Below are 26,509 nucleotides of genomic sequence, written 5' to 3'. Positions count from 1 at the left end.
CTTCCTGTCCCTAAGCAGGGACACGACCCTGCCCACACCTGCCCCCAACAGCAGAAGGAAGAGCCAGGCCACCGCCATGATCGGACACTTTAATTCCACAAGGGCGCAGCTCAGCTGCGGGAGGCGCCCACCAGCAGCCGGCCCTTTGCGCCCATGATTCCCGGACACTGACACTCCCAACACAGACGCACGCCCTCCTGTGCCCCAAGACGCACCCCGGGGTCCCACTGCCCTCATGGCCCACGGGGAGGGGCCCTAACAGCATCCTCACCCCGACCCATCCTCCTAGCGCCCAGGGCGCCCACGGCCCCTCTTGGACTTCTTGGTCCCTGAGGGGGGTCGGATGGGGAGGGGGACAGTGCTCGAGGGTGGTGGCGGTGGTGGCACCAGAGGAGGTAGAGGGGGCTCCGTGGGCTCCGGTGGTCCAGGGCTGGGCCGAAACCCCTCAAAGGGTGAGAACTTCAGGGGGCTGCAGGGGAAACATAGGCACAGTCAGTGCCTACTGGCTCTGGGGCAGGAGGGCGACCTGCCCACTTGCCTGGGTGCCCACCCAGGCAGCCCCTGCCACGAGGGGTCCCCGTGGTAGAGGGAAACAGGCTGACGCCGGCTAAGGGGCTCAGCCAGGCGGCCTCAGGGTTGGCGGCAGAGCCACAGCTGGAACTGGCCGCCTGCCGGGCTGCAGGTGCCCCGAGGTACCTGACAGGGGTCCGGGGGCTGCTGTTGAGACGCCTGGGGGAGCGCAGCTTGGGCTGGAAGGAGAAGCCCTCCCTGATGCTGTCCAGGACGGAGGGCGCCACGTACGTGAAGCCCTGGGGGTCAGAGCGGGGCCAGGAGATACTCAGCATCCACGGCTCCTCAGCCACCACCCCAGCCCACGTCCCAGAGCCCTCGGGCCCCCAGACCGCACCAGGAAGGCCTGGTTGGCGCTCTCACTGAGGGCCGTATCGTCTGGGCTGTCCACGGGTGTCTGCCGTGTGAAGCGGGCGTCAAACTGGCTCACGTCCTCCTCTGACTGCTGTGGACAGAGCCAAGTACGGAGAGGTCAGGGGGCATCCAAGATACGGGTTTGCCACCCGCCCCTGGGCCGGCAGGACCTCCACTCACCAGGCAGGGCCTGAAAGGGGGGTCCACACGGCGGGCCAGGAGATCGTCCCAATTAATGTGCCGGAAAAAGGGGTGCCTCTGTGGATAGAGGGCCCCCAGACATGCCAAGGGTTCACCTACTGTGGCTTCCTCTGGCCCCCCACCCCCCGTGGGGGTCCTAGACCCACCTGCACATCGGCAGCGTCCCCCGGGCCACCCCCCATCCGCTGGCTGGGATTCCGCTTCAGAAGCTGCAGGACAAGGGCAGGGGGTGAGGGTCAGGGACAGAGGTCTGCTCGTGTGTCGCCATGTTCCCAGGGGCCGACTGGGGTTGGGGGAAGGGAGAGGGGACAGAGAAGCAGGGAGAGAAGGCCTCTGGAGTGTGGTTTCCACCTACTGACACCCCCAAGGTTTGGTCCAGTGGCCGCTTCTCCACGAAGCCTTGGCGAAGGCATGCGGTTGCTGGCGTCACCCCAGGGTGCTTCAGTGGGGACCCGACTCTGCATGTGGCCTACCCCCCTCCCCCCGCCGTGCCCTGACCCCCTTTTCCGTGGAGGAGCAGCTAGCTCATCACAAAGAGTTTGCGGACTAGCACGCAGACTAAGGACTTGTGGGAGGTCAGCAGCTGCTGTGTCGGCGCTCAGCCCAGGCTCAAGGTCTGGGTGCCCGAGGCCAGTGTTCCTCCGTCCCAGAGGCGTGCCGCGCAGGCAGGAGTGGCTCTGGCTCCCCCAGGCCACACGGGAACCCGTGCAGGGCCTGGGAGAAGAGACGGAGGCTCGCCCAAGGGCAGGAGGCACCCACCTTTTTGACCAGGTCCCGGGCGTCCGGGGTGAGGTACGGGGGCAGCGCCAGCTTCCCTTTGACGATCTTGTCCATGGTCTTCTTCCGGTTCTCTGCGGTGAAGGGTGGCTGGAGGAGGCGGAGGGTGAGAGGAGCCCCGTGGGCCGCCCGCCGGCCCCTGCCCCTGCCCGGGAGAGGGCCCTGTCCCCCCACCCCGTCCGCTCCCGCCCTCCCAGGTGCTGGACTTGCCGATCCAGTGAGCATGTCGTACATCAGGGCCCCCAAGCTCCACCAGTCCACCGCCCGGTTGTGGCCGCTGCGCACCAGAATCTCAGGGGCCCTGCGGGCCAGGGGGAGCCATCAGCTGGGCAAGGCCCTTCCTGGCTGCTCCCCCGACCCCTGGACCCAGCTGGCTGCCCCTTACATGTACTCGATGGTGCCACAGAAGGTGTGGGTGACGGCGCCCTCATGAATCGACTCCTTGCAGAGCCCGAAGTCTGTCAGTTTGATGTGGCCTGAGGGCAAGTGTGGGAAGGGCGGTCAGGGACCCGGCCGCCCCGTGGGGCTCTGCAGCCCACCCGCCGGCTCCACCTGGTGAACGCGGCCACTGGCGCACCCTGGCTGTTGAGCATGATGTTCTCGGGTTTGAGGTCCCGGTAGATGATGCCCTGGGAGTGCAGGTGGCCCAGGGCCAGTGTGATCTCGCCCAGGTAGAAGCTGCAGAGACAGGGCAGGGTGAAGGCCATGGAGGTCCCTGGCACGCCCCCAGAGAGAGGCAGGAAGTAACACCCACCAGGCCGTGTCTTCCAGGAAGATGCCCTCTCGCTCCAAATGTGTGAAGAGCTCACCACCTGCGACACACACACGTCAGCAGCTGTGGGCCGGGCCCGAGCTCCTTCGCTCTCCGAGTCCGGGTTTCTCCTTGGGGAGAGTGGGGCTCGCATTCCCGCCCTACCTGCCTCACAGAGCTGCCGGGGGTCAATTCAGCAAACATCTACCGACGCCTACTCAGTGCCGGGCCCTGTGCTGGGTGAAGCTGGGGACACAGAGATGAAGAGACCCAGCCGTGGCCCTCAGGATGCTCAGTCTGAGAGGAGACAGACGTGCCAGACTGGGGCCACAGCCCGGAGAGCTTAACCCAAAACACCTCCCAGAGGAGACAAGGGAGGGCAAAATTAACCCCAAAGCAAGGGGACAGGAAGTCTGTGGTAGTTGTGGGACTTAAAGGCCATGCTGAAACAGAGCCCGGGGAATGAAGTCACGGGGCTCTGCTGGGACAGGTGGGCTCACGGGAAAAGCAGGCCTGGACCACTCTGTGGCGGCCAGGAGGCCCCAGGGAAGGGCCGGGCCAAGGCGGCCAGGCCCCGTCCAGGCAGTTATGGGGAGCCATGAGTTCTGAGGAGTGTCTGGAATAATGCTGGGCTCTGAGACAAGGCCCCGGGGCTGCTGGAGGAGACGCTAGGAGAGGGCGAGCCGGAGTTAAGACACAACTGCGCCTCCCCCTCCCCCAGAGAGAGCGCGGAGGATGGAGGACACGGTAGTGAGTGACCCAGCTGGCTTTGGGACCTGACTGCATGCAGGACACACAGGAGAGGAACAGGACATGAAGGGACACTGGAAATGGACAAAACAACCCTTAGACCTCTACCAAACCCACCCCTATTCCCATCCACCCCGGACACAGGTGAGGGACACACTAGGTGCTGGACAGATGTTTGCTGAATGAATGAATGAATGATGAGATGGACAGACAGACGGATGGATGGGTGTGGGGGCCCTCTAGCCACTCTACACACCACACCTCTCAGGCTCCCCCAGCCCCCAGGGCTGCTGGCACCAGTTCCTTGGCCCCGCCCATGCCCCCGGCTGGGCCCCGCCCATACCACTGAGGCACTCAAGGATGAGGTAGAGTTTGCCGCCGGTCTGGAAGGCGTAGGCCAGCTCCACAATGAAGGGATGCTTCACGGACTCCAGGATGTTCCGCTCCGCCCGTGTGTGCGCCGTGTCCTTGGCGTTGCGTACAATTTTGGCCTGGAGAGGCAGGAGATGCTTAGAAGGTGGGCACCTGCGGCCCGGCAGTCCCTCCCACTGTCCTCTCTCAGCAACTGTCTGTCCCTCCATTGTATTTGTCCAGGCCACTGCTGCTGTCAGCAACCCCTCCCAGGGACCGGCTTCTCTGCCTCGCCGCCTGGAAGGATAATTCCTTGGCGTGGGAGGCTGCCTTGTGCGCTGGAGGATACTTAGCAGCGTCCCTGGCCTCCAGCTGCTGGATGCCACTAGCACCCGTCTCTGGTCACGACTCCAAGGGGTACACAGGCCCTGCCGAATGTCCCCTGGGAGGCCGAATTGCCTGCGATTGACAATTACTGCAAAAACAATACACAGTCTATGCTGCATAATAACATTTTGGTCAACAATGGACCGCATATATGACAGCGGTGGCACAGATCATAATGGAGGTAAAAATTCCTATCTCCTAGAGACAAGGCAAAGTCCTAGCGCAACGCGTTCCTCCCTGTTTGTGGTGGTGCTGGCGTCAACAGACCTGCCCTGCTGCCGGCGTGTAAAAGGAGAGCACGCACGATCGCGGAGAGTAGATGGTACCCGGTCATGATGGTAAATGCCTGCGTTCCTGACGTATGCATGTACTACATGCATTTTCTTCTCTACTTTCGAGGACCTACAGGTGCCTTTTCTACAAGAGGCCACACCACTAAGACGAGGAGTCAGAGCAGCCCTGCCTAATGCACAGAAATGAAGACGGCGAGGCTGCCAAATTGAGGAGACAGAGAAACATGGCCCAAATCAAAGGACAGAACAAAACTCCTAGAAAAGAACTAAATGTAATAGAGATAAGCAACCTATCAGATGCAAGTTCAAAACACTGGGTACCAGGATGTTCTGGGAACTCACTGGGCACTTGAACGGCATAAAAAAGACCCAGGCAGAAACAAAGGTTACATTAAGTGAAATGAAGAAAAATCTACAGGGACCCAAGAGTGGAGGAGATAACACTCAGAATCAAATCAATGATTTGGAGCCTAAGAAAGAAGAAAGCATCCAATCAGAACAGCAAGAAGAAAAAAAGAGTTTGAAAAAAACCAAAAAAACGAGGATAGGCTAAGGAGTCTCTGGGACATCTTCAAACGTCCCAACATCCAAATCACAGGGGAGCCAGAAGGAGAAGAAGAGCAAGAAATTGAAAACTTATTTGAAAAAATAAAGAAAACTTCCCTAATTTGGTGAAGGAAATAGACATGCAAATCCAGGAAGCACAGAGAGTCCCAAAATAGAGGACCACACCAAGACACATCATAATTAAAATGCCAAAGGTCGCCCTGCCTGGTGTGGCTCAGTGGATTGAGCACCAGCCTGCGAACCAAAGGGTCACCCGTTCAATTCCCATTCAGGGCACGTGCCTGGTGTGCACAAGAGGCAACCACACTGATGTGTCCTTCCCTCTCTTTCTCCTTCCCTTCCCCTCTCTAAAATAAATAAAATCTTTAAAAAATATATCGAAGAGTAAAGATAAAGAGAGAATCCTTTTCTTAAGTCAATCTTTACCTCTTTTTTTTTTTTTAAGAGAGATGAAGGGAGGGAGAAAGAGAGAGAAACACTAATGTGTGGTTGCCTCTTGCACTTCCCCTACCAGGGACTGGGCCCACAACCTACTCATGTGCCATAGACTGGGCCATCAGACGGGCAACCCTTTGTTTTACAGGCCAGCACTCAATCCATTGAGACACACCAGGCAGAGCAAGAGAGAATCTTAAAAGCAGCGAGAGAAAGTCAGATAGTTACCTGCAAAGGAGTCCCCATAAGACTGTCAGCTGATTTCTCAAAAGAAATTTTGCAGGCTAGAAGAGACTGCCAACAAGTGTTCAAAGTTAGGAAAACCGAACATGGAGGCATAGGTAGACACACTGTGCCTCCTCACACAACCAAAAAAAGGACAGCAACAAATTTAAAAATAAAAAGCCACCAGAACTGACAGAAAATCAAACTGTATGGAAGTCTGACAACCAAGGAGTTAAAGAACAAACATTCACCCAGACTGGCAGGTGGGGCGAAGATGGGCAGCCAGATGGAGAGGACTCATGGCAAAGCTGGCAGACCGGGCGAGGTGGCTGCGGCTGGCAGACTGGATGGATCCACATTCGAGTGCAGGTAAACTAGGAGGGACAACTGGGGAGCAAGACAGACCCACAACCCAGGGTCCCAGTGGGGAAATAAAGCCGCAAACCTCTGGCTGAAAATACCTGTGGGGGTTGTGGCGGCAGTGGGAGAAACTCCCAACCTCACAGGAGAGTTTGTTGGAGAGACCCACAGGGTCCTAGAATGCACACAAACCCACCCACCCAGGAATCAGCACCAGAAGGCCCAATTTGATTGTGGGTATTGGGGGAAGTGACTGTAATCAGGCAGAGAGCGGAGCAAGCGCATTGTTTCCTCTTGGATCTTCCTCCACGCGCAGTGAGACACCTTAGTGAAGTGAGTTGCCCCACCCTGGTGAACACCTAAGGCTCCGCCCCTCACTATGCTCCAGGAATGCCAAGAAAAAAAAATGGCCCAAATGAAAGAAAAAATCAAAGCTCCAGAAAAAAATACAACTAAGCCACAAAGAGACAGCCGACCTATCAGGTGCACAGTTCAAAACACTGGTAATCAGGATGCTCACAGAATTGGTTGAATATGGTCACAAATTAGATGAAAAAATAAAGGCTATGCTAAGTGAAATAAAGGAAAATGTATAGGGAACCAACAGTGATGGGAAGAAAACCGAGATGCAAATCAATGTTTTGGATCAGAAGGAAGAGAGAAACATTCAACCAGAACAGAATGAAGAAACAAGAATTCAAAAAAATGAAGAGAGTCTTAGCAACCTCCAGGACAACTTTAAACGTTCCAACATCTGAGTCATAGGGGTGCCAGAAGGAGAAGAGGAAGAGCAAGAAATGATAAACTTATCTGAAAAAATAATAAAGGAGAATTTTCCCAATCTGGCAAAGGAAATAGACTTCCAGGAAGACCAGGAAGCTCAGAGAGTCCCGAAGAAGTTGGACCCAAGGAGGAACACATCAAGGCACATCATAATTACATTAGCTGAGATTAAAGATAAGGAGAGAATCTTAAAAGCAGCAAGAGGAAAGGAGACAGGTACCTACAAAGGAGTTCCCATAAGACTGTCAGCTGATTTCTCAAAGGAAACCTTGCAGCAAGAAGGAGCTGGAAAGAAGTATTCCAAGTCATGAAAGGCCAGGACCTACATCCAAGATTGTTCTGCCAAGCAAAGCTTTCATTTAGAATGGAAGGGCAGATAAAGTGCTTCCCAGATAAAGTCAAGTTAAAGGAGTTCATCATCACCAAGCCCTTATTATATGAAAGGTTAAAGGGATTTATCTAAGAAAAAGAAGGTAAAAAATATGAACAGTAAAATGACAACAAACTCACAGTTATTAACAACCAAACCGAAAACAAAAACAAACTAAGCAAACAACAAGAACAGGAACAGAATCATAGAAATGGAGATCACATGGAGGGTTATCAGCAGGGGAGTGAGGGGGGGGGGAAAGGTACAGAGAATAAGTAGCATAAATGGTAGGTAGAAGATAGACAGGGGCAGGTTAAGAATAGTATAGGAAATGGAGAAGCCAAAGAACTTACATGTATGACCCACAGACATGAACTAAAGTGGGGGGGAAATGTGGGTGGGAGGGGGTATACAGGGAGGAGGGGAATAAAGGGGGGAAATGGGACAACTGTAATGGCATAATCAATTATATTTAAAATTTTTTTAAAGTTATGAAAACCAAAGACCGACAACCTAGATTACTGTAAAGCTATCATTTAGAATGGAAGGGCAGATAAAATGCTTCCCAGACAAGGTAAAGTTAAAAAAGTTCATCATCACCAAGCCATTATTATATGAAATGTTAAAGGGAATCATAAGAAAAAGATCAGGACTTCCGCCAAGATGGAGGCATAGGTGGAGACGCCATGCTTTCTCACACAGCCAAGTTTAGAACAACTAAATGTTAGCAACAGAAAACACAGCCAGAACACAGAAAAATGAACTTTTCGGAAGTCTGATAACAACAAATTCTTCAACCTGACTGGTAAGAAGGGCAAAACCAGCAGCTGGTGGAGCGGGATTGGACAGGAAAACTCGGTCAGACGGACTCAGGCACGCGGAATCCAGGCACAGGGTTGGACCTAGTGAGCGACCGAGCAAGCGACCAAGCGAGCAACCGTGGGGAAACAGCGGGGGAGCAGGGCTGCGGGTTGACTGTGGTCGCGCGTTGGTGCATGGATAGACAAGCGAGGGAGTGGGTAATTGGACCAGGACCCAGCCTGTCCCTGCGGCAAGCGGCAGGGAGGGTGCCGCCATTTCCCTGCTCTGACCCCACCTCCACATGCAGCATCATAACCCAGCGACTCTGAGTGGCCTGGCCCAGGCGAACCACCTGGGCCTCTGGTCCTCACCCAGCAGTGCAAAACAGCAGAGGGGGCCGCCATTTCCCAGCTCTGACCACGCCCCCACATACAGCGTCGCAAACCAGCGACCTGGGAGTCCAAGGCTCCGCTCCTCACACTTAAAGGGCCAGAACAGACCAAAAATGGCTCAAGAAGATCTCAAAGCCCCAGAGCCTATAAATCTAAGCAATGAAGAAATAGCAAAACTCTCAGACGCACAGTTTAAAACACTGGTCATCAGGATCCTCACAGAACTGGTTGATTATAGCCACAAATTAGACAAACATATGAAGGCGAAACTAATTGAAAAGAATGGAATTGCACAGGACACCGATAGCGATGAAAAGGAAACTGGGACTCAAATCAATGGAGTGGACCAGGAGAAAGCAAATAATGGCCAAACAGAAAAGAGTCAAGAAGCAAGAATTCAAAAAAATGAGGAGAGGCTTAGGAACCTCCAGGACATCTTTAAACACTCCAACATCCGAATTATAGGGGTACCAGAAGGGGGAAGGAACAGCCACCAGTGGAAAACTTATTTGAACAAATAATAAAGGAGAATTTCCCCAATCTGGCAAAGGAAATAGACTTCCAGGAAATCCAGGAAGCTCAGAGAGTCCCAAAGAAGTTGGCCCAAGAAGAAACACATCAAGGCACATCATCATTATATTAGCCAAGATTAAAATGAAGGAGAGAATCCTAGAAGCAGCAAGAGATAAGGGGACAGTCACCTACAAAGGAGTCCCCATCAGACTGTCAGCGGATTTCTCAAAAGAGACCTTACAGGCAAGAAGGGGCTGGAAAGAGGTATTCCAAGTCATGAAATCCAAAGACCTACAACCAAGATTGCTCTATCCAGCAAAACTTTTATTTAGAATGGAAGGACAGATAAAGTGCTTCTCAGATAAGATCAAATTCAAGGAGTTCATCATCACCAAGCCCTTACTATATGAAATGTTAAAGGGACTTACCTAAGAAAAAGAAGTTAAAAAAACACGAACAGTGAAAGGACAGCAAACTCACAGTTATTAACAACCACACCTAAAACAAAAGCAAACTAAAACGACAGCTAGATCAGGAGTAGAAACATAGAAAGGAAGATCCCAAGGAGGGTTAGTAACAGGGGAGTGGGAGGAGAAGGGGGGAGAAGGTACAGAAAATAAGTAGCATAGACAGTAGATAGAAAATAAATGGGGGGCAAGAATAGTATGGGAAATATAGAATCTAAAGAACTTGAGACACATGGTCATAAACTAAAGGGGGGGTAATGGTGGGGACGGGGGGGGTAGGGTGGAGGGGAATGAAAGGGGGAATAGAACAACTGTAATGGCATAATCAATAAAAAAAAAAGTACAAATAGGGATTTACAGAATAGCCATGGGGTTGTAAAGCACAGTATAGGAAATGTGTGAAGCGTGGACATGAACAATGGTGTGGGGATTGCCTGAGGGAGTGCTGGGTGCTGGGTAGAGGGGGAGCAAAGGGGTTGGGATGACTATAATAGCATAATCAATAAAATATAATTAAAATAAATATAGAAAAAAGAAAAAGATCAAAACTGAGAACATTAAAATGGCAATAAATTCACAACTATCAAGAACTGAATCTAAAAACCAAACTAAGCAAACAAGCAGAACAGAAACAGAATCATAGATGCAGAGATCATTTGGGGGGTTATCAGTTGGAGAGGGGAGGGGGAGAATGTGGGAAAAGGTGGTGCAGGGATGAAGAAGTACAAATTGGCAGATATGAAATAGACAGGGGAGGTTAAGAACAGTGTAGAAAATGGAGAAGCCAAAGAACTTGTATGCACAACCCATGGACATGAACTAAGGTGGGGGTGACTGCTGGAGGGAAGGGGTTACGGGGTAGGAGGGGGCAAAGGAGGAAGAGTCAGGACAACTGTAATAGTATAATCAGTAAAATATATTTAAAAGATAAATAAATAAATAAAAATCCACCCCCGCCAAAAAAAAAGTTTGCCGTAAAACAGTGCCGCGTTACTTCGGCCGCAACCTCGTGCATCTCGAGTTTACAGCGTATCTGGATTGTATCACTTTCTCTTGTGCTAGATTCTATCTCGTGCTGTCTTGTATAGCAATGCGCTGTGTAGGCTTATATCCCAGGAGCAGTAGGCGCCGCCACACAGCCTCACTAGACCACCTGGGTTGGGTCAGGTGCCTCTGCGATCGATGTTCAACACACGCCGAAATCGCCCAACAACGCACTGCTCAGTATGTAAGCCCTTGTTAAGCAGCACATGACTGTAATCACCATAGACAGCAAACTGGCAAATGACCACGACAGGGACTGTCTCCTCCATCGTGCTCACTGCTGTCTTCCCAAAACCTAGTGCAGTGAATCTGGAACGGCGGCCACTCAGTGAAGATTCGCTGGCTGAACGAAGACTCACCTTCCTCAGGACTTTCATGGCATATATTTTGCCCAAGTTGGTGCCCTGCACTTTTCGCACCTGGAACACCTGCAGGGCAGGGGAGACCGGATCAACTTCCCTCTCCACACCCTGTATTTGAAAGGCCCCCACCCTGATACTTGGGACCAAGAGGCTGACATCCACCCGAGGGTGGGGCAGGAAAGATTTCCAGTCTGACTCTGAGAGGACTTGCCCCTCCCTCCTTAATGTTTCTGTCTCTGAGTTCTGTCTGGGGCTCTCCTGATTTACAAGTCTGTTTGTTTGGAGACGTCTTTGTTGGTAGGCCAGTGAGGAAGGAGGTAGGGCCCCTACCTTGCCATAGCCCCCCTTGCCCAGCACACGCAGCAGCTCAAAGCAGTGGGGCCCAATGCGCTCAGGGCCAGGGTTCACACTGGTCTCAGTCAGCTCCACCTCCTCATAGTGTCCCACAGGCCTGTGGACACAGGAAGTGAATGGGGGCAAGGCTCCATACTCCCCAGTTCCCTTCCCCAGCCCATTGCTCCTCCCCCATCACGACCCTCACTCACTCCAGGCCAGCCGCCCTCAACTCGGCAAGGGGACACACATCCTGTGAGAAACCGAGGGGTAAGAGGCGAGGGAGGTACCAGGATCCCTCCCCCCCAAGCTGGGCTACTTGGCTCAGGCGAAGAGAGGGTCAGGAATGGGAGCTGGCAGTTGACGCGCCAGGACTGGGGAGGAAAGGACGAGGGCAGAAAAGGGAGAATCAGGGGAAAGGCTAGGGTCCCGGACGGCAGGTCAGGGTGAGGGTGGGGTAGGAGCTTACTAGAGGCCGAGATCTGGGGGAGAAGGGGGTGTGCAAGAGTAAACCTACTCTGGGTGGGGGAAGCCGAGGCAACCCCATCGCCAGGATGATGAGATAGGCTCCGGGATCGAGCCCCGCCAGGGCAGACCACTCACCGCAGGGAACTCTGGCTCGCCCTCGCCCTCGCTGTCTTCCTCTGTCTCCAGATCGAGGTCAAACACGGCCGCCATGGAGGCGCCGGCCCCACGGGCCCCTCAGCCGGTGCCTGGGCCCTCCGTGACTGACAGCCCGGGCAGGGGCTGACGTTATCACTCTGCGACAGCGGCGGCGCGCTCCTATTACGCAAGAGGCATCGCCCTCACTGGAACCGGCTGTTTGGACTTGCGAGGAGAAAATATGGCGTCCGTCGCAAGGCCTCTCGGGAATTGTAGTTTCAGGGTGCCCGAGTGCCAAAACCTACGGGGTCTATCTTTGAAATTCTCAAGTCCTCAGAGCACAGCTCCCGGAGAGCGGCGCCGGACAGCGGCAGCCTGGGAAACTACCATCTTGGCTCTTGGAGAGAGTTAGAGTTTGAAAGGGGCACAGTCGGTTGCATCAGCCTCTCCCTATAGTGCCTCCAAGGCAGCTGCAGGTCAGAGCATTTACTTGGGTGACTGCTCCGTGCCCAGCTTACCTCCGGGCTTTGTTGTTAGGTTCCTGCCAGAAAGGATTTGGGTCTTATTAATCTACCTATAAACATGGGCTTATGTCGAAATTTGATCCGGGGCCAATTTAAGCACATTTAGTAATCTTGGCTACCTGGTGCAGAATAGGTGCTTAATTAAACTGTTAAAGGAATCCCTGGCTATTATGGATCAGTGGATTGAGTGCCTGCCTGCGAACCAAAGGGTTGCCGGTTTGTTTCCCAGTCAGGGCACATGCCTGGGTTGCAGGCCAGGTCCCCAGATGGGGGCGCACAAGAGGCAACCACACATTGATATTTCTTTCTCTCTCCCTTCCCTCTCTCTAAAAAAAAAAAAAAGACAACTTTGTTTAAAAAGTGAGTGAAGATTTGGCCATGGATTCTCATTGGATGGGGCTCCGAGAGGCTGAATTTGGGCTAGATGAGGCCTTGGATGAGTAGATACAAACTCAGACAGACAGATCTCAGGGGTCTCTGGGCTGGAGGAAGGCTATCTGTTATGTGATCCTCAGGTTTGGGGGCCAGCAGGGGTGCCCCCAGCAGGCTCCCACAGGTCAACTCGAAGGCCCGGCCAGTGTGGCAGTTATCCTTAGCTCCAGATGCTGCGGGTATCTTCTAGCCACCTCTCCCTCCTCCCTTCCCCAGCCCCGTCTAGCTGAGCCTGAGAGGTGTCCAAGTCGCAAGAACTTGTCCCAGATTCTGGACATTCCAGTAGTCCTTAAGCCTTTATTTGGAGAGGGATGCTTGTGGAGCAGGAGTTCTTAAAGCAGACTGCCCTGAATTAGGAAGGGAGCGTAGATCCTCCTCTGCCAGTGCTAGTTAGGTGCACACCAGAGGCCAAAGCATCCAAGCTTGGTGCAGAAGATGCCTGGTGCATGAGAGGGGGCTGTTCACGTGTGTCAGGGCCACATATGAATGAGGGCAACGAGGTGAACAAGGCCTAGAAACTAAGTGGGCACATAAGACTTAGTAAAAGCAGGAACTTGGGCCCTAAATTTTTTCCCTCATCATTCCATCCACTCTGACATAAACTTGAGGCTGTGGTTTTTCCTCTTTGAGCATGTTTCCTCGTCTGTAGAATGAGACAGTTGTGTCTGCTTGGAGGGGTGATGGTATCTGCTGACCCCAGGCCACCTGCCTCTACTGCTCAGGTCACACGAGGCAGGTGCGACACTGCCAGAAGTTGTCAGCAGACTCTAGAACGCTCCTGGAATTTGTTAAAGGAGGTGGTGAGAATCAGAGGATGGGGTTTAGTTTCAGGTTTTCTTGGGATTTGTCCAAGGCCAAGGGCCTGTCCGGTTCTCTCCTGTGGATGGGAGGAATAGAGACACTTGGAGGGGGTGGGGAGGATGGGCTGGGTTTAGGCCCACTCCCACCTCCCTGCAGGTGGGGCAGGGTATGGGTATGTGGGCCTATGTGCAACTGTTGTCACCTCTCCCTGGCCAGAGTCCTGGGGGCAGCTGAGAGTTGGACTGTAACTTTTGGGAGGGCAAGAGGGCCCCAGGACACCCCAGTTACTTTTTTTGTGGCCCTTAAGCCCAGGAGGCCTGGTATCAAAATGGCCCTGCTGCTCTGCAGGGACCGAGTGAGGCCAGCCTTGGGGAAGGGCTATGGGAAGAGAGGCAGGGAGAGTATCAGAAAGCAGAAGGCACCACAGGGCCACCTCCAGCATTTTGCCCCTGCTCTGGCCCCAATGCTATTTGAAGTGGGACAGAAAATGAGCAACGGGATAGTGGGGTCCATCGATGCCCAGGCCCTGGCAGAGGCCCAGCAGACGCAGGCGGGCCTCAGCCAGGCTGGGCCCAGCACAGGCCACACTGCAGTAGGGCTCCTCATACTCGCCAGGCGCCCGGACCTCCTCCAAAGATGCAAACTGATTGAAACGCAGCAGGCCCTGGTCATGAAGAGCCTGCAGAGCTTCTTGACTGGCAGTGGAACTCAGCACCTGCAGGTGCTGGGACACTAGACCAATGACACCCACCAGGTGGCCACTGGCCCGTGGGTGGGTGGGCAAGGCAGGCCGCAGGCCACAGGCCACCATAGCAGCAGCCAGCAGCAGGTCCACACCGTAGAGCTCCAGGATCCAGTCTCGCAGGTAGAAGCCACCCATGCGGGGGTTGATCTCGATGAGCCGAGGCCCAGTCCTGGTCAGCTTGAGCTCCACATTGAAGACGCCATCCAGCAGCCCACAGCCCAGGCAACAGCGGAAGGCCGCCTGCACCAGCTGCGCCTCCTGCTCCGGACCCAGCCCAGTGGGCATGCAGGCTGCTGTCTCAGTAAAGCCGGGGAGCCGCGTGGGGCCATTGTCAGAGACAAAAGCAGCCAGCAGTCTCCCACTGAACAACACCAGGTCCACATCATGCTCCGTGCCCTCAATGAACTCCATCAGCAACATGGAGTTGCCCCAGCCCAGCCCAATGCCAGGGTGATCTGCCTCGCCCTGCAGGTCATGGGCAATCTTAGAAAAGTGCTGGTGGCACTGTGGTGCATCCTCTACCAGCCGCACACCCACCGCGCCTGCTCCAAACTCCAGCTTCATGACGCCTGGCAGGGGCACCTGGTGGACAGCCCTCTCCACATCAGCCTCACTTTCCAGGGGGAAGCAAGGCACAGCATGGAGGGAGGGCGCAGGCCAGGGCGGGCCTTGGCAGTGTAACAGATGCAGTTGGGTGCGGCTCTTCTGCTTCGCCAGGCGCATGGCAGCTGGAGGGTTGCAAGGCAGACCCAGCTCCTGGCAGAGCAAGGCTGTGAGCACCAGGCAGTCGTCCCAGTAGGAGAAGCAGCCATCTAGCTGCAGCCCGCGTGCCCGCACCAGCTCCGCCAGCAGCTGTGCATTCTCCTCATCCCGCTGGTGCTCTGTCACATCGAAATGGATGAAGGTCTGCACCAGCTGGGATGCAAAGTGGTTGGGGTCTGACTCCACCAGGTGCAGCTGCAGAAACCACAGGAGGGCAACCCACTCAGATGAGCCTGTGCCAGGTGCTGGGGAGACAGATGGGGGCCTAAAAGGTGGTCTTGGTCCTCAGGGCAGATGAGGCTGCCAACATTAGGTGCTCAAAAATATTTGTTGATTATTGAGTAAATGGAAGGTGCCCCAGGGGTGGGACACTTCACCCAGCCTGGAGGGGAGATGTTAAGGCATTCTAGAGGAGGCAGTGATTAAGCTGAGAGCTGAATGAGAGGCTGCCAGAGGAAAGCTGGCTGCAGGAGGAAGAAGGCAGAGGGGAAGGGTGAGGAGAACAAGTGGGCCCGTTCCAAAGACAGCCTCACTCTGGCCAGGGCTTGTAGGGAAACCACCAGTTTGGGGGCTTGGGACAGGTGGTCTGTTGTGTTTGGGCATTATGCTCTTGGTCATCATTTATACAGGTGTCCTGACAGTGGGAGGTGCCCACGGAAGAATCTGGGGGGCCACGCCTCCAAAACTCACTGCCCACTAGGGGAACAAACACAAAACAGCTGGTACTGAGGGCAGAGGCAGCCCCTGAAGAGGGCAGGGAGGGCAGCACTGTAGCCCTCGGCACTGTGAAGAGACAGTCCAGATGAATGCAGTGTAAGGCAGGGGAGGAAGAAGTATAGGAATGGCTGGAGGGGAGGGTTGCCAAGGGCGTGTTGTACTGTGGGAGAGGGGAGAGGAGGCCACTGTGGTAGGTTGGGGCCAGAAAAGGCCTGGACCTTCGGCCTCCCTTTTCTTATCTGTTCAATGGGGATAAGAATGTCTGGGGGGCCTGCATGGCCCCAGATTCTGTAACAAGACCACTGTTTTGAGTGTGATTCTGGATCAGTAAACTGCTCCCCAGCATACTCCTCGCGTTGTCAGGAATTCAACCTCAAAGAAGTGCCTGACGTTTTTGTAGGACAGGGCCAGCCAGGCTCCTTAGCCTGGCATTCTAGGCCGGGTTCTGGATGCTGTCCCCGCTCCTCCACTCCTCCAGCCTGTTCTATCCTGAGCTCCACTTAAAACTGACCGGAACAGCGTTGGGCTAGCGGCTGGGCTAACTTCTACAAAGTTAGAACTTCTACAAAAGTTGGGCTAACTTCCAACCTGGGCCAGGGGGCGGGCCCCGAAGCAGACAGCCCCGCTCAGACCCCGCCCCTAGTGGCGCGGGTCTCCACCCCAAAACCGCCCCACCCCTGCCGCCTCCACCATTTAGACCAGCTCCCAGGCCTGGCTCCGCCCCTCGCCCCGCCCACCTTGAGCCCGTAGTCACGCGCCGCCTCCCACACGAACTTCTTGCTGACCCCGCCGCCGCCGACCACCAGCAGATGCTTTCCCTCCATGAGGCAGCGCGCCGAACGGCGCAGCATGGTTTCCACGAGCGGCGCGGCAGCCGCCGCCTCCTCAGTGGCCGATCTCGAGCGCGGGGCCGCCCAGAGCCCCTCGAGCGCGCCGCACGCCTCCAGACACAGGCCGCTGTTCAGCTCTAGGGCCACGGGGATCAGCGCGCCACCCGCCACTGTCAGCGCGAAGTCCACGCCTGGGCCGGGCAGGGGCGTGGGTTCAGTGCGGACCACCTCCGGCCTTCCTTGCCCCCCTCCCGCCCCACCCCAGCCTCCGACCCGGACCTCCCGCACTCACCGACGAAGTCGGTGCTGGCCAGGCGCCCGCCGCGCTGCTGGGCGCTCAGACCAGCCTCCAGGGTCAGCACCGCAGCCAGAGCAGCCTCCGCCGCCGCCTTGACGCGCTGCCGGAAGACCGCCACCTGGGCCTCCTCGCCCAGGCCGCACTGGGCCAGCACCACCTCCAAAGTCCGCGGCAAAGAGTTCTGGTGCCGCAGAGGCCGGTCCACACGACCCGTGGCGCACACCACCTGGGCAGGGTGTGGCTCGGAGGACAGACGGCCAAGGAGTCCTCCTTCCAGAACTGCCCCCCACCCGTGCATGCACACCTCCCCCTGTGCCAAGATCCAGGCCAGACCCCTCTGGACATTCATGAAGCCCTGTTCTCCAACGCGACTTACACTGCACACCACCTCCGCTGCCACTGCCCATCTGGTTCCTAGACCCCTGGGAGGGTATTCCACCCGGGGTTTCCAGGCCCAGCTGGAGTCTCTGCTCCCTGAGGGCCCCAAGCACACTGGCTCCTAGCTCCTGCAGCCCCGCTGGCCTGTGCTACCCTGGTGTGCCCCAGCCCAGGGACACCCTGCAGACAGGACCGAGTCTCCCCGTCTCAGCTTGGCCCAGAGCTGTAACCCAAGAGGGTGCCCAAGCCTTCCTGAGCTCCCTAGCTTGCAGACCCCTCCCTTCTAGGCACTGGAAGTTTATCAGGGAACCTGGGTCAGCCTCTCCTGCAGGCAAGAGCTCCCTGGGAAGAGTATTCAGCCCTGAGCTGTGGGCCCCAGTGTGGGGGGAGGTGCGGGGGTGGGGGGAGGGAAAGTGTCAGACCCAGGAGTACCCACAGAGGTAACCAGGATCCCCCCTTCAAAGATGTTGTCCCCACTCACCTTGCTCAACAGGGGCCTGTCACCCTGCGTCCGGCACACCACAGCGCAGATCCGAACAGCCAGCTCGGGGCCAGTGGGAGCGTTGCCTGGGGGAAGGCCAGGGAGGCCTGAGCCCAGCACAGAGCAGCCGGGAGGCCAAGCCAAGCTCCCACCCGCACTGACTCAGGGGGCCCTCACCTGGGAAGGGCAGCCGGGCAGGTGGGCACACAGCCTCCACTAAGACACTCTCCTCCTCCTCCAGTTTCTCCAGCAGTGCCAGCACTGTGTCCACCACTGCGCCCACCTCCGCTCGTGGGCGCAGACGCAGTGCCTGCTGCCCTCGCCAGCGCCAGCTGCTGAGCTTGATGGCCACCTGCAACCACAGAAAGGGGAAGGGGCTTCCTCACCAGCCCATGTAACTGCAGGAGGAGATGTCAAGCCACAGGAGCCGAGAGAGATGGGCACCAAATTGGGGTTAACTTCCCAGCAGGACTTGGTAACCCTGCATGGGTCCCATCCTGCCGGCATGCGCACAGACCTCCGGGGCAGGAGCCTGTTACCTGCAGGGCATCACCCAGGACCGCGGAGCACAGAAAGGCCCCGACTTCCTCCTTCACCAGTGTCTCTTGGCCCTCTTTGCCGCTCAACTCCACCAGCCGTAGTCCCGGGCTGGCATCCCCTCCCCGAAGCAGCGTGGGTGGCTTGTAGGTGAAAGCCAGGGTAGCTGGCACAGCCACGCCACCCCGCTGGGTCAATAATTGTCTTGTCAGCAGCCGGTCCTCCAGCAGCCTGGCCAGCTCTGCTGACGCTCCTGTGGGGCAGGTGAGGTCACGAGCAAGCTCCGCAGCTTCCTGACCCAGGCCTGGCCTGGGTCCCAGGCCTGCCAGGAAGTAGGTGGCTCGTCGCTGGGGTACAAAGTCATCCAGGAATGTCAGGCCCCCTGGGTGGAAGCTCACTGCCTTGGAGACCAGCAGAGCTGCCTCTCCTGGCTGCCCAGGGGCCGGCACCTTGGTCAGCCAAGCAGGGGACAGGCAAAGAAGCATGTTTCCTGTGGGAAGAGCAGGGAGGGTTGCTGGCCAGGAAAGGCTTCGTGTCCCCATGCCCTCCACCTCCAGCCCGGGGCCCCTGGGTAGCGGGGGGCAGCTGCTCCCAGAACCCAGCCCCGCTTAGAGCAAGGCAGCTGGTCCCCTGGAACGCAGGCAGTTGCCAGGGTCGGCGGTTATTTTGGGATTCGGCTGGGCCAGGGCAGGGCTGCCGTTTCCGTAGGAGGGGGGCGGGGAACCTGGGCACACACTCACCCGGACTCTGGACACCGCCCTCCAGCAGCACAGACAGAAAGGTGCTGGGGGAGCCCAGGACGCACAAGGTCACCTCCGCCCCAGGGCAGCCTGTGGCGAGAGAACGCGCCAGGCTCACCAGGCGCTCCCCTTGATGTCTTTCTGCCCACCTGTCCCGACCCCCGTGGTCCTTCTGGGGCATGGGTGAGAAGAGTGAAGGGAACAGAGAGGAAGCCGGGGAGGGAAGAGGAAGGCGCTGCCCTGCCCTGCGCTGCCCTGTGAGGCAAGCTCCCTTCTCTCTGCAGCCGGCTTGGAAGGCACTGGAGGCCCGGTGACCGGAGACTGGGGTTCTAGCCTGGCTGTCACTGACTTTCTGTGGGACCCCCGGCCCCTGTGCAGTGGGAGGAGGGGCCTCTGCACCTCGGTGTCCTGGTCTGTACAAGGCAGCCGGGGCTGATTCCTCACACATTCTAGACCTTGGGTGGCCACCTGGTATGTAAAATAGGTAAAGCATGGGAGGAGTCTTGGGTCCAACTGCTGGCCGCCTACAGCAGCTCCTAAGACATTTCTCCAGGAGCTCTGGCTCTGCAGAACAGGGCTGCGAATTCCAGGGCTGGATCTCCTGGGGGCGGAGGGGGGGCCTTGATCTCCAACTCAACAGGTGCCACAGGCAATGCCTGCCCGCCCACAGGTGACTGGCTCACCTGGCTTCAGACCTAGCCAGAGTCTGGGGGAAGGGCTGTGGGCACCCCCCTCAGCCCAGGGGTCCCGCCTCCATGGAGCCCGTGGGCACCTGTTCGGGGCACCTGGCTGCGGTCCTGGGTCTCCGGAAGGCCAGCCTGCTGCAGACAGCTCTGCAGGAGGCTGTAGTAGTAGGTGGTCCAGGCCCGGGCCTCTGGCCCTTCGGGGGAGCCCTTGCAGTCCAGGCCCACGTCGAGGCGCCAGGAGCCGGGGAAGTAGTCTGGAGGCGGCAGGCTGGAGCCTCCTCCCCAAGGGCCCTCCGCGTCCTCCAGGTCCTTGGAGCCCAGGGGGCAGTCCCACTTGGGACCCAGCGGATCCAAGGAGAGCTGGGGGAAGAGGGTGGGGCGGAAGTGGTAGGTGTTGGGCAGGGTGGTGAAGGGGCACGTTAGGTTGCCCGAGAAAGTCAGTACCCACTCTCCTAACCTGGGCTTTGTTTGGGGCGGACCCTGCCCCGAGAACCAGGAGAGGGTAAGGTAGGATTGGGGATGAAGACCGGGAACGTGGAGGTGGCGGTGCTTCTCGGGCTGTGGGTGCAGCGCCCCCCGAGGGGGTTGCTGCCGGCTGGACCACTGCTGCCCACCCTGCCCCCGCCTGTGCCAGGGTCCGCCCTAGCTTGGTTCACGGGGGCAGAGGTGTCTGTCTGTTTTGTTCTTCAAGGCAGCCCTGGCACCCACAGTGGTGCCTGGCACACGGCAGCCGCTCAGTAACTGTTTGTTGAGAGAAGGATAAATGAACAAGATGAGCAGGTGGTCACTCTCGGACCACTGCCCACCTCTCTCCGGCCTCGGTGAGCGTCTGCCACCAGGGAGTTCTGCGGAGACCTGAATGTCTTGGTGAATCTGTTCCTTGTCATTGACAGGTTGGCCTCAGAGACCTACTGTGCGCGCAGCTCCGTGCCAGGCATTGGCAGGGGACAAGCTAAAACCCTTTTTTCAGATGTTCTGAGTCATGGAAATGCTTTCTTTGGATGCACTTTTATATTCCTGGCCCTCTCTGCATCTGGCCAATGCCCCGTGGGGCTACTCAGAGGCTCAGTTGTGAAGACACACGGTCCCCTCCTCCAGGGGACCAGCTGGGCCATGAGGTTAGACAGGTCATGAGGTTTCTGTGGGCCCTGTGGGTGCTGGGTGCTGCATGTCCCACCCTTGGGTGCTGATGAACCTTGGACCAGAAGCATCACCTCGGTACTGGAGGGACAGTAAGCTGAATGTAGCTGGGAGGGCAGATGGCCCAGACCTGGGCTTAAATCCCAGCTCACCAGGGCCAAACTCGGTGCCCTGGGGCCCTCCCCTAGAAAGCAAGCGCCCTGAGAACCCAGACTGGCTTCATTGCCACGTCCCCAAACCTAGAATGGTGCCAGATACATAGTAATGCTCAATAAATATTGAGGACTAAGTGAGTGCCAAAGGAGACCAACGGCGCCCACCTCCCAGCAGATGGGATGAGACAGAGCACTGGAGACACACAGGAGCTGCCTCGGCTGCCCCCAAGGACACAGAATGGGGAGCAGCCAGCGGGGAGGCCACCTGCAGCTGGTTATGCACGCAACGCAGCCGAGGTTAGGCTAGGCTTCCGCGGGCCGGAGGCGGCCCTCTGGAAATGCCCCCTGCCTCTGTTGGGGACTTGGACACTTTAGGAGAGAGACCAGAGGAAACTCACCATCTTACAGGTGGAGAGAGGCTGAGAGCCCGACGGCAGAGGCGGAGGGAGAGAGACAAAAGAAGGGGTCAGGGCAGCCTGATCCCGTCCCACTGCCCGGCCCCTCAGATTTGGGGTGGAGAGCTGGACACCGCGCAAGGAAGTGCCCGAGGCTGCCCCAGCCCCACCCCCATCCCGGGGAGGCGGAGAGATTGCTGCCGCCCGGACTCCTGAGCCTTGCAGCCCGTGTGGTCCCGCCCCTCTAACCCCGTCCCGAGCTTGCCCCAGCCCTGCAGCGCTGGGGGTCCAGGCACTCGGCCCATCCAACTACAGGAGGGTTTGGGGGGAGGGATCCCGCGTGGGTCTGTGGGGGCGAGTAGTGACGCGGGTCCCGCTGGGAGGCTCGGGAGCTCAAAGGTCCCTGTGACCGCGGCCCGGGTAGCTCCCCTCCCTGGCTTTCCGGGGTACCTGGAGGGAGACAGAGGCTCGGCGGGGGCTCGGTGAGTGGCAGGGACCGGGCAGGGGCTTGGCGACAGCACGGTGGCGACACAATGCCGGGCTGAGACAGCACCTCTTTATATAGAAGCGTCTGGGGCATGCCCAGTGCCCGGCGGGGGCGGCGCGGGGCGTGGGGCCACACGGCTGCCAGAGGACCCGCCCCGCCCCTCCCGCCCACACCCTCCACCCACGTCAGGAAATCTGGGGTCCCGAAGGACGCAGGGCGGACCAGGAGGGCCAGAGAGAGACAGAGGGACAGATGAGATTCTCAGAGACACAGACTGTCCAGCGGAGAGCCAAGTACCCATGGACCGCGATCGTCAGAGAGGGTCACAGACATAGGGGCTGTGGTAAAGAGCAGACAAACTTGGGATATGGGACAGAGAGCCCACGTCCCACAATGGAAGAGCTGGAAAGAGGACAGGGGGTGAGGGGAAGGGAGACGGAGCCCACACAGACTGCGTTAGGGCTGGTCCTGGGGCGAGGGGTGGCCAGGAGAGCCCTGGGGCACACTCTCCAGAGCTCTGTCCCTGGCTGGTGCCCTGAGCGCACCGGCACACCCAGCTCGCCACTGTCTGTCCCAGCCGCAGGCACTCTGCCACGACTCTCCGGAAGGACCCTCCTGGCCAGGTGTCCCTGTGGACCCTCACCCCACTTCTCCCAGCCCCTGCCCCAGTAGTGACCACTGAGTAAGATGCACCAACGAGGGCGGTGTCAGTTCTCTGCGGACACCCTCTGGCCTGCGGGGGGCACAGAGGGGGAATGGGTGGGCAGACTGGGGGAGTAGTGGACCTGGGCCCCGGGAGGGGCCGGCCACCCACACCCAGGTCAGCGGGGTGCCGTGGTCTCCCCGGACACACACTCACACCCAAGGGCACCCTCAGAAGCTCACCCCCAGGAGACTTGGTTCACAGCCACTCATTCACCCCAAGAAACGCACCCAGAGATGGGCACCCTGTACTCAAGCCTGAGTGTGTCATACTGGCGGGTTCCACCCCTAGTCCCAGCCTGGGACCAGGCGCCCCCACCTCCCAGGGCTGTGAGTACTGCCGCACCCAGCACGGGTGGCCTGCTGCTGCGGTTTCTCCACCTCACGCCCCCAAACTCCCCTATCTCCCCAGGGAGCCCCTGGCTGTCCCGGACAGCCTCCTAGGCTGGGGAGGGTACTGAGGGGCTCATGGCACTCGTAGGGACAGAGGTGGCAGTTTGGGGTCCTTTCTGCAACTGCACACAGGGCAGCCTGTGAGGACCCACCCCTGCAGGGACTCAGAGGGGAGAAGTGACTTACGTAGGGTCCCCCCAGCCCCGCCCACATCCCCTCACAGTTCTCCGCCTGGCTGCTGGGATGAGGGGAAGCCGCCCTAGAAGGTCCTTTCTCGCAGCGTGGGAGTGGAGTGGGGCACGAAGGCATCGAAGGGCGTGAGCTTTGACGCTTAGCAAGTGTTGAAAACCAAAATTCAACTGAGTAGATGGTAAAGATCTCACTGGCTCCATTCAGCGATCCCTGCATTGAGCAGCATCCAATCCCGCACAGAGAAAGGGGCTCCGAGGCACTCAGTGCAGTAAAAGGCATTACGGGTAGAGGGGCGGGAACAAGGAAGTTCCTAAGCAAAGCAAGCAGCTTATTTAGTGCAAGGTTAATTACTGCCTGTCTTATTCTTTTAAGATTATATTTATTTTTAGACAGAGGGGAAGGGAGGGAGGAAAACACCTATGTATGGTTACCTCTCGCACACCCCCTACTGGGGACCTGGCCCGCAACCCAGGCATGTGCCCTGACGAGGAATCGAACCCCCAGCCCTTTGGCTCACAGGCCTGCACTCAATCCACTGAGCCACACCAGCCAGGGCAGTTACACCAGCCAGGGCAGTTACTGCCTGTCTTCAGCGCTTGGCAGGGGTCTAACAAACGCTGACCCGGTGATTCCTGATTGACGGGTTTACGTACGGTTCCATTTCTGGGAGGGCTGCAGCTGTCGTCAGTAAGTCGCGGTTCCTGTTGTCTTGTTTTTGACTCGAGCGCCGCACAGTCTGCAGACCCAGTTTCCTCACCTCCGGTGGGGTCCACAGCGCACCCTCTAGTGTGGACCTGGCTGGGCACCGGGCGTTGCACGGCGAGCGCTCAGCAGCAGTGACAGCGAGTGTTTTTTTTTTTAATGTTTTATTATATTTTTATGCTCTCTTGAGGACATTTTTTTCATTGCTTTTAGAGAGAGGAAGGAGAGAGAGAAACATCGATGTGAGAGAGAAGCGTCAATTGATTGCCTTGCGCACGCCCCTGGACCAGGGATCCTATGCACCCAGGCGGGGGATCGAACTCACAACCTAGGTATATGCCCTGACCGGGAATGGAACCCACAACCCTTCAGCTACAGGATGACACTCCAACTGAGCCACATCGTTCTGGGCAGCAAGTTGTTCTTGACCTTGTCCCAGGCCCTACGGGGAGAGCCTTATGGGCCACGTCTCACTTAACCCAGTGAAGTAGGAGTCATGATTCTCTGCCTTTTGCAGATGAAGAAAGTGAAGCTCGGGGAGGTGGTATTACTTGCCCAAGGTCACACAGCTGGTGAGCGGTGGAGCTGGGCTCTTCCTTCTGCCACCGGGTGTGCGTATGTGCCCAGAGAACAGCGTGGTTCTGTGCCCGCTCTCAGACTGCCCGGGGCTAGGCGCTGGCTGCGATGGGTTTGCCTTGTGGGTGCCGTGAGAAAGTCAGGGTGGGGCAACTGCAGCTCAAGCCTGGGGCTCTGGGGTTTGGGGCCAGCAGGCTGGCGGGGCAGGGCAGTGCTGCTCTGTCCTGCTCTGTCCTTGCCAGGAACTCCTGCAGGTCACCAGAGGTGGAGCTGAGTCAGGTGGGGCGGGGCGAGGAGACTCACCCCATGGCTGGGCTGCCCGCCCAGCTCCACTGGGCACCCATAACAATAATGAGGGCATAGAGCACTCTTGGGGCTGGAGTGAGAGCAGCTATTATCCCATTACCTGTGGGAGGAAACTGAGGCTCAGAGTGAGAGGGCCTTTCCCAGGCAGAGACTTTGCAAAGAGTCCACGGCTGATTTCTAAGTGCCTGGGGCAGTGTGGGGATGGGGGGAACCTCTGCCGTGGGTGGCAGATGGAGACCATGGGCCCTCCCCCCTCTCCTGTCTCCTCAGCTGACCTGGGCCAACGTACACAGCTGGCTGCCATCCGAGCTTTGGTGCCCCCAGGGCTGAGTGCTCGTCCGCTTGCCTTCTCTGAGCCCCTTTCCCGAAAGCTTTGTAGAGAGCTGGCCTGCCAGGCCCACCGAGTGTGCTTGCACAGGTTGCACGCTGCACAAAGGTACCCGGCAGGGTTGCACACGCCCAAAGGAGCGGGGTCTTGTCTGACCGGGCACCGCAAGGGCTTGTGCAGCCCTGCGGGCACGGAGCGTGCAGACAAGCGCTCTCACGAGGAGGGAGCTGGTCTTCTGGCCTCACGCCTGGGCTCCGTCTCCCTGTGTGGACGGGTTGCTAAGAGCACCTGTTCAGAAAACCCTTCCCTGAGTAGGAAGAGCAGTGACTCAGCTCCACCTGGAGGGGCCCTGGTGGAGACCACCTGCCTCTAGGGTCTATATCCCAGGGGACCCACTGCCACCGTGGCCCCCCTCCCAGCCTCCTGCTGGGCGCCTGGGCCCGGCCGTGGCTGTGCCTATCCTGGTCTCAGACTCTCCCAGAAGAAGAGCTGAGCCCACAGAGGGCCAGGAGTTTGGGGGGATTCCAGGGGCAAACCCCCCAACCCTGCCCACTACTGTGCCTGAGATCCCATTAGCAGCCTGGCTCTAAGGCTGACTGACGCATGGTCCGGAAGGCACCGAGGCCACGCTCCAGCCAGCTCCGGCCTCTCTGTGACTCTGGGCGGGGTACTCAGCCTGCCAGCCTCTCCATGTCTGCCTTTGTCTAATGGGACTGTCGGTCCCACCTGCAGAGAGAGGGCGTGGGAGGTAGGGCGCGGTCTGAGAAAAGGGGCCAAGGCCTGCAGGTGAGCAGGCTATTACTAGTGCAGCTTCCCTAGTGGGGTGGGCTCTCAGCGTTCTTTCCCCTCAGGGGCCCGGCTGCTGCTCCACACTCAAAGGGGCTGGGCCCAGGCCAGGGCAGGCGGAAGGAGGGAGAGGGAGCAGGAGAGAGGGCGCCCCCAGGAGGGCAGACTGAGGTGGGGGCCCCGTGGTAGGGGGCAGGCTCATGGCTACCAGTGTCGGAATAGGGGTAAACCTGGGGTCTGCCGTGGGCAGTGCGGCCTTGGCCGAGTTCCCTCCCCCGGAGCCTCAGTCCCACCAGGAAACCGCAGATCTGGCTTTGGGCCTCTGCGATGCCTCCTCCAGGCTCCGTGGGAGGGAGCTGCCCAGTCCAGGGCCCTGCCAGGCACACAGTCGGTAGCACACACATCCAGGTATGGGGAGCCCATTCCTGGAGCCTGTGGCCCTGTTGTTAGAACACTCTGATGGGTGGCCGGTGGCCGGTGGCCGGTGGCACAGCCATTGGGAAGGGCCCTCGGACTCCTTGACCAGTTAAGCTGGACTCCATATGCTTTCTCTCCCAAGTTCTGACATGCCCACCCACCCTCCACCTTCCATCCTCCGGGAGGGCGCCCAGGGCAGGCGGCAGGGCGGGCATGGGCGCCCAGCAAAGCAGGTGTGCGCCGGAACCAGGCCTGTTGTCCTGGCAATGGCTCCTGTCCCAGGCACCCACGGGGGCAATTAGTGAGTGTG

General features: G+C 57.8%; 2 protein-coding genes across 5 annotated transcripts; both read right to left on the bottom strand.

The window, feature by feature from the left end:
- Positions 1–75: 75 nt before the first annotated feature.
- Positions 76–12,816, bottom strand: RPS6KB2 (ribosomal protein S6 kinase B2). Its single transcript, XM_037135270.2, has 15 exons — positions 11,690–12,816; positions 11,299–11,339; positions 11,084–11,204; positions 10,751–10,819; positions 3,747–3,894; positions 2,657–2,714; positions 2,480–2,580; positions 2,288–2,378; positions 2,113–2,203; positions 1,885–1,992; positions 1,272–1,334; positions 1,105–1,182; positions 908–1,015; positions 697–809; positions 76–469 (listed from the first exon to the last, which is right to left on the bottom strand). Exons 1-15 carry the CDS (start codon positions 11,762–11,764, stop codon positions 286–288), a joined length of 1,449 nt encoding a protein of 482 aa, XP_036991165.1. The 5' UTR covers positions 11,765–12,816; the 3' UTR covers positions 76–285.
- Positions 12,817–12,913: 97 nt separating this feature from the next.
- On the bottom strand, positions 12,914–21,863 carry CARNS1 (carnosine synthase 1). Of its 4 annotated transcripts, XM_053662882.1 has the most exons (11): positions 21,761–21,863; positions 21,314–21,334; positions 19,707–19,980; positions 19,334–19,402; positions 18,935–19,024; positions 18,197–18,684; positions 17,835–18,009; positions 17,658–17,743; positions 16,793–17,024; positions 16,408–16,691; positions 12,914–15,148 (listed from the first exon to the last, which is right to left on the bottom strand). In XM_053662882.1, exons 2-11 carry the CDS (start codon positions 21,314–21,316, stop codon positions 13,913–13,915), a joined length of 2,937 nt encoding a protein of 978 aa, XP_053518857.1. In that variant the 5' UTR covers positions 21,317–21,334; positions 21,761–21,863; the 3' UTR covers positions 12,914–13,912. The 4 variants fall into 4 exon arrangements, with proteins under 4 accessions (XP_053518857.1, XP_036991206.2, XP_053518858.1 ...); XM_037135311.2 differs by lacking the exon at positions 19,334–19,402; XM_053662883.1 differs by lacking the exon at positions 21,314–21,334 and having other exon boundaries at positions 21,761–21,844.
- Between the last annotated feature and the right edge of the window lie 4,646 nt (positions 21,864–26,509).

This window comes from Artibeus jamaicensis, unplaced genomic scaffold (genome assembly GCF_021234435.1).
Source record: "Artibeus jamaicensis isolate MK-2021 breed Jamaican fruit bat unplaced genomic scaffold, CSHL_Jam_final contig_3109, whole genome shotgun sequence".
Taxonomy (NCBI): Eukaryota; Metazoa; Chordata; class Mammalia; order Chiroptera; family Phyllostomidae; genus Artibeus; species Artibeus jamaicensis.
The sequence above is the reverse complement of the archived record's forward strand: the minus strand, read 5'-3'. Positions and strand labels throughout refer to the sequence as shown.